The sequence below is a fragment of the Etheostoma spectabile genome, chromosome 5, assembly GCF_008692095.1.
Source record: "Etheostoma spectabile isolate EspeVRDwgs_2016 chromosome 5, UIUC_Espe_1.0, whole genome shotgun sequence".
In the NCBI taxonomy this organism is placed as follows: domain Eukaryota; kingdom Metazoa; phylum Chordata; class Actinopteri; order Perciformes; family Percidae; genus Etheostoma; species Etheostoma spectabile.
In genome coordinates this window covers 4,986,150-4,993,540 of record NC_045737.1, presented here as the reverse complement: position 1 = coordinate 4,993,540, position 7,391 = coordinate 4,986,150, and the positions used below count along the sequence as shown (strand labels likewise).

At 42.6% G+C, this 7,391-nt stretch overlaps 1 protein-coding gene across 5 annotated transcripts in view; it reads left to right on the top strand.

Annotated features, from left to right (window-relative positions):
* ccser1 (coiled-coil serine-rich protein 1) overlaps positions 1 to 5,784 on the top strand; it is a 133,336-nt gene extending 127,552 nt beyond the window's left edge. For 2 of the 5 annotated variants that reach the window (XM_032515427.1, XM_032515428.1), the window contains exon 11: positions 3,424 to 5,784. In XM_032515427.1, the coding sequence (XP_032371318.1) occupies positions 3,424 to 4,209 (786 nt within the window). In that variant the 3' untranslated portion in view covers positions 4,210 to 5,784. The remainder of the gene's footprint in view (positions 1 to 3,423) is intronic. The other 3 variants (XM_032515429.1, XM_032515430.1, XM_032515431.1) reach the window with 3 other exon arrangements.
* The last annotated feature ends 1,607 nt before the right edge of the window (positions 5,785 to 7,391 follow it).

Here is a 7,391-nt window from a genome sequence, read left to right as displayed (position 1 = left end):
GAAACATGGGGTCCAATACCTTTCAGCCCCTTGGCCTTTCATTAAAATTAGGTGTGTGGGTGCAGGGATACTAAGCCATGGTGTGTGATTGATTGCAGTTACAGTAGGGCTACTCTGCTTACATTGGGCCTGTTTTACACCTTGCCACAGTCTGTTCTGATCTCTATATTTAGTTTGTTTTAGTTTCTTTTAGAGGAAGAAAAGTGGGGAAATAAATCTGCCACCCTCTCTCTTTTACCAGTATAAAATTACTTAGACAGGCAATAGCAAATGTTGTGTAAGGATGTTTTAGGGTTTTAAGGAGCTCTTTTATGCAAACGTGGCCATTACCACATTGCTGTGTTCTTCACTGCCCAATAAAAACTAAGGTTGCAGGAGAGGGCCCCCTTAAATCACTCTGATTTACCTACATCTACGGTCCACTCGTGTGTGTGTGTGTGTGTATTTTTAAGACTGTGTGTGTAAAAGAGACTCCAGAATGTTTGCACACACACACACACACAGGCCGTGCTGTTACAGAAGAGGAGGCAGCCTGCTTGCCGCATAGCGTGTACTTGAGAAAGGACACCTGAGTTTGTAAATCAGACCTACTCTCGTTTGCTCTGCGCCTTGCTGTCTGTTCTATTGTTGTTCTCATTTTTCTGTATCTTTGTGTTTAATCGCCTTCTCGCCAGTTTCTCAGTCTGTTCCTATTTTTTCACTTTTTATTTATTTGTTAAGTCCTCTCTTTCACTGTGCTTGACCTTTTTTCTGTCTCTTGTCTGTCTGCCTTCATGCACATATGCCGCCACCAGTTTTTAGTTGCAATTGATTCATTGTTTTTGATTCTTTTTTTCTTTCTTCCAAACTTGAATCGGCACCTCCCCTTTGATACAGAGCATATGTTTCTAAAACCAACTCTTTGTACTGTGCCTGGTAATTACTTCTTTCAAAGTTGTCTGCCAATTTGTAACCAACTGTTCTCGCCTTACCTTTTGTTGTTTTCCCAAATGTCTGAGGGTGGAAAAACACCACAGAATGCTTTATAAGATTAGAGATTCAGCCCTGATTAAGCCGTGTCACATAAACCTACACCACCATAGTGGATGTTCAACACTGTGGCAATACAAATTTGGCTGAAATGGAAATTCTCACTCTTCCTAATAAGATCAAGCAATCTGATGTCATGTAGTGTTTATCCACCCATTAGAGCCTATTAGAAAGCAGAGATGCACTCCCCAAGCTCTTTAAGTAAGATGTATAGACAACAACACACTGTTTGATGTGTTAGCAGAGCTGTGTGGTGAGATTATTTTTTGGACATGAAAGAGTACTGTTTTCGGGATCTTGTTTACTTATCATATTTACCCCACCCTATACCCTGTACCGCAGACAAAAGCCCAGCACAGTCACAGCTAAATCCTCATAGAATCGTTTTCACACAAATGCGAAGGGGCTGGAAACCTTCACAACTGACAGTATTTTCCAACTGCATAGTATAATTAGTACTACGCTCTTTAAAATTACATACTTATAGTTGTGTTGACGACCGTCAGCCATTGACGATGGACAATGCCATAGCCCATCGGCCCAACCCAACCGTTTCACTCCCTCTTCCTCTCCTTGCAGTTCTCAGAACTGAGCATCCAGTAACTACCATTTTGCTTTTGTTATTTTATTTGTTATTTTTATTTTTTACATGCAGAAACACTTAGTGTTTTTGCAACTTTAGCATAGAGAATTGGGATGTTTATTTCAACAGCACCTTCTGTTGTATGGTGCATTCCAGTTGATATGGGAAGTTGGAATGTCAACTGGAACGGCCCCTGAATTCAGATTTCCCACCAACTCCGTCTTCACTATCCTATATGGCTGCCTCAAAAGTAGTTAAAACTGAATGAATCTACTGTTTAACAAGCACTTCTGTCCAATCTCAAACGTTTGTAGAAATGCTGAATGTTGACACCAATGTCAACTTGCAAGGACATGTGTCAAGGAGTGGCTGGTGTGTGAGCTTGCATAGATGCATCTTGCATCATTCACTTTTTTCATTCACAATTTGTGTTGCCTGGAAAACTCATATTGGTATGTAGGCAAGTACAATAATTTAGATTAGATTAGGAACCTGACTACAGTTAGGTTCTATTTTATTCTATTGACGGATCAGCAGTTGGGTATCTTTAGTACAAATCAACTAACTCCTAATTTCAGGGTTTTGTTTTATCTTTAAGTGCTTTTGACACAAGTATGCATCATTGCTAACATTTCTGTGTCCAATGATCATTGGTAACACACAGACCTTCTTTTTATGATCACCCCACTTTCTCTCTCGCTTCCCCTCTTTAATTTGATTTCATGTGGTGAATAGAAACAGTTTCACTGGATTAGCATTTACACTGTTATACTGTACTTACTCAATAGGCTGTGTTCTGGCTAATTATATTTCTACCCCTCAGACTAAATTTCTGTCGACAGTCTTGACACAGTAATTCGATTTACTTTTATGTTTATCTTTTAACATTAATTTGCATGCACAAACACGTGATCACATTCATACACAAAGGCACGTGGGGGTCTAAACAAATGCATGCCGACACCCATGTTGCATACAGTATGTGCACATATACAATAACACACACATGCTCATACATAAGCACGCGACAAGAAAACCATCAACCATCGTGTCGGCAAATACCAACTCGGCTTAACTTCCCATGAGGTTCAGTGTCAGATGAGATTTTGCTACTTTAGTGAACATTGCACACTTGGTCCCAGTGTGATTTTGGATGTGTGTGTGTGTGTGTGTAAGAGAGAAAGAGAGAAGGGGGACAGTGATGGGATATGTTGCATAAGGGGTGCAGTGGAGTGTGAAAGAGAACAGGTGGCTCCCGTTTCTGCCATCAAGCTTCATGTGCCATCTTCCCCTGTGTGTGTGTGTGTGTGTGTGTGTGTGTGTGTGTGTGTGTGTGTGTGTTGTTTGTTTGTTTGTGGTGGTGTGTGTGTGTGTGTGTGTGTGAGAAGGAGAGAGTGAGATCCCATTGCTTTGTGAGTGGGGATTTGTGCATAGTACCTTGAGTGCACATCTCCTTACATGCATGCTACGTCATCCTGTTTCCGTATGGGTGTGTGTTTCTCTGCAATGTGTGTGTCTGTTCTTTAGTGAGCGGGGTTCCGGTTGGTTTAGAAACAATTAGAACAATCTGCAGGAGCCCAGCGAGATTGTTCTCCAAATGTCACCCAATTAACAATCTATACTGAAATCTCAACAGTGCTCTCTCTCATGCTGCCTGTCTTCCTGTTTGTCTGTCTTCCTCTCTCTCTTTCTCTCCCTCTTGCTCTTTTCCCCTCTTTTAGCAAACAACTCGACATCACACACTCACTCAGAAACCAGAGTAAATAGTCTCTTTAACATGTGTTTTTTTTTTCTGTCTTCCTCTTTCTCAGACCAGTCATCCAGGCCGGTGGTCAGGACTAGGCAGCAGCAGCCTGGCTTCAAGGGACCGAAGGGTAGTGCGGGGTCTGGGGGCAGCACTCGGAGGGGACCTCTGTAACCAGCACCTCCCCCACCACTATCTACCTCTGCATGCCCGCCCTCCTGCCTCTGAACGACACGCTGCCAGGGAGGAGCGCTACTGCCAGGGGGTCTTGGCACAGTCCACAGCCCGTAGCCCTGCTCCAAATCTGGCTTCAGGCTCCTCTAACTTGTCCTGTGCCACTTCTGCAGCGTCAGCTCAAGCCTCACTTACCACTCCAGCCCAGCTTCAAGTTTCACAGCCGGGCCTTAGTCCAAATCAGTGCCCAGGCTCTGGTTCAGCGGCTGCTAATCACACCACAATTCCATCGCTGTCCTCCCGGCAGCCAGAGGGGGTGTCCTCCTCTTCTGAGTCCTTAACTCCAGGTGGAGGGAGTCTGCCAGGTGGGGCAAAGAGAGGAGGAGAGCACCCTACCCCAAGCCATATCCCTCGAGCAGTCGGGACCAGCGCCTCCTCGAGTCTCCACAGTCTTGCAAGCAAAGGGAGTCCCTCCCCAAGTATCTCATCGTCCATACAAGCCTCACCTCCACCTCCTCCTTTTCCAGCCTCATCTTCCTCCTCCTCCACGTTTACAGGTCGTTTAGGACAACCACCTCGAGGCCCTCTGTCTCTGCATAGCTATAGTCGTAAAAATGTCTTCCTCCAACATTCCCTACAGACTGCTGAACTGCAAGCTCTGACGCAGAGAGACAGTTGAGGGCACACAAACATTTACACCATTCATATTGACTTGAGCAACTCTCTGTGTGACCTCAGAAAAACTGCTGCTCCTTCGGTTCAAGTTGCTTGTGATCCCGTCCCAATGCCCCCTGAATTATCAACCCCACGCGCTAACAATCACCCTTGTCCCTCTTTACAATCCAGACCAACCCTTTGCTGACATTTTGTTCTAAGATTGCTCGCCTAAACACACTCATATGCAAGGTCACACACATATCAGGCTTTGAGTATGAAAAAGCCACTCACCCGTCTATCAGAACGCCCACGTTTTGTCATGCTGACAGTTTAGATCTGCTTACGCCCACAGACACACAAAGTGCATGGAGACACAACGTGATATCCATGCACACATACACAACGTGATATCCATGCACACATACACAGATCTAGTTACACACACTTAGATACGCACTCTCACACAGAGACATCATCTGTGATATCTCAACCTCACAATCTGCACAAATACCAGGGCGTTAACCTGAACACAGTGATTTGTGTTGTTAAAGATTTTTTGTCTATTTATTTGACCATTTTTGAAAGTTAAACCATGTGCTGCTTAATGAACTATGGGACTGACCATAGTCTGAGCTGGTAAGGACATATTCTCACATTGCCAAATCCCACATCATATCAACTCCTCATTCCTTGAGCTCCGCCGACAGAAGTCTAGATGAAAAGACAAATGTTTAAATGAACATCCGCATCTACGACCCTTTTACTGCATGCTTTTTTAAATTTAAAGAGAATACAGCATTTTGTACTGCAACAAAATATGGGATCTGGGTGACGTTCAAAGTCTTTTAATAAGGTTTCAGTATCAACTCTCACCTCAGTGTTTCAAGAAGAGAATTAAACATGCCAAAACATCTAACACATGAAAAAAAAGTAAATGTTTAACCTTCTGCTCACATAAATAATAAATTAGTAGTACTTTTGGCTTAATACTGGACCACTGTTTATTTATTTTTTTTTTTAAGATAATTTTTGGGCATTTTTAGGCCTTTATAGACAGAACAGCTAAAGACCTGAAGGGGGGGTCAAACCCCGGCCTTCTGCGTCGAGGAGTAAACCTCTATATACGGGCGCCTGCTCTACCAACTGAGCTATCTGGGCGCCCAACTACTGGATCACTGTTTTATAAAAATACAATGTTGCAATATTAGCCACATTATATACTATTATATACGAGTCCATGTGTATCATGCAATGTTAGATTAGTACAGTACAGAAATGAAGAGTTTCATTCTAAAAAAAAAAAAAAAAATTAGATATCTGCCATTTGAATAATTTGGCAATTATAATGACAAAATTACTCTTAAGTAACTAACTCTACTAAACCCTCAGCTAAAGAAAATCAAAACGCATCAGACAATGAGATTGTGCAGAACAAGATTTAAGATTTAACACAACCAGCATTATGTCTTTTTTTTCCAAAATGGGGAAAAAAGTATAAGGTTTTGGAATGAAACCCTTCGAATCTTCTTAAGAGCTGGGTATTGAACAGGTGCTAGTGCTTTGCTAAATGACAAAATCAATATCCATTTTAAGGATTCAAAAGGAAAAATGGTTAAAACAACGGCATTCCAGTTAGCTGACACGTTTCTATGACAGTCGGATTCTGTCTAGGGAAGCATGTGATAGAACAAATACTGTACAGAAAGTTGTTTACTTGATCAAATAATGAAAAGAAACAGAACATATTTTCTATTTGGAAAAGCATTAACACTGAGTTTTGCACTGATACCCAGTCATTGTAGACTAGCCTTCTTTTATCCCTATTATCTCCAATGTGTTGTTATTTTTTTGAAAAACGGACCGAACAAGATGGCATGTGGTATAATGAGGCTAGCAGTTATGTTGTTTTTGGACAGTAGGACTCATGCCTTTTAAATGAGATTTACATATATTGAAAACTGCCATGATCTGCTGAGTCGTATTACATTTTTCACACTTTTGGGTCAAAACTTGGTAACAATTTTTTTTCCATTATTATTTTTGGGTCATTTTTAGGCCTTTATTGACAGGACAGCTGAAGACATGAAAGGGGAGGGGGGGGGGGGCATACAGCAAAGGGCTGGGGTCAGGTCAAACCCAGGCCCACTGCGTCAAGGAGTAAACCTCCATAACTGAGCTATCTGGTGCTCAAAACTTGGTAACAATTTGATAATTGTGAAAGCAAGAATCCCCCCCCCCCCCCCCCCCCCCCCGTTTTTTTAGATCTGTCAACAACTGGACTGCATACCAATCTCTTCAATCTGCAGTGTTGAATGTATTTACTAAATAGACTGTGGAACAGCCCTTTTTCCACATAGGCTTTTGTGGTAAATAAGCTTAATGTCAACCATGAGGTGGGAGCCTGTGCTGCTGCTAAGTACAGGCCACAAGTTCAACGCTCCCAGCAGCTACAGAAAATGTTAGATTTTGGAGGGGAGTGGGGGTTGTATAAATTGCGTGTTGTAATGCACAACTCGTGAGGCAAGGACCTGGTAGAGGTGAAGAATAGACTGAAGGAAAACAGTTCTGATCCCACTGGTGGAAACTGCGATTCTCCCTCCGGTCTGCTTTACTTCCACACTATTTCCTATTTCTTATCCCCCTTTTTTCCTGTTTATTATCTTTCTCTCTTCTTTTCTTTCTTCACCCTTTTTCTGCTTTTTTCCATCTATCCACTACTTATTCCCAATCTTTCCCTGTACCTTTCCCTACCTCTATCCCCCAGGAACCCATTCGACTGCATTAAACTCAGTAGCTCTTTTTGTTTCTGTCCTCTGTTTCAATCTGTTATCTTCCTTCCCCCACTATCGTGTCCCAGGTTTCTCCTTCCCTCCAAATCTCTCTCACCTGCTTAGCGTACTTACCCAGAGCTTGTATTGTTCATACAGTGTATCTATAACAGACTCTGTTGCCGGGGATCTCAGTCCTGGGCATTGGAGCCTGATTTTCATTCCAGCTTTCTAATCAGGGAGTCATTTTACACCTGGTGAATGCAATTAGCTACCCAGTAGACGGCCAGCAGTAATGTGGCTCCAGAGGATCTGGACTGAGAACTGCAGCTGTAATATGAACTAAACATTCCCTGCTTGGTCTGTTTACATGTGACGGGTGACAATGCTGTGTCATTGGCTGACCTCTTAAGAAATACTATTTACATCCCCTGTC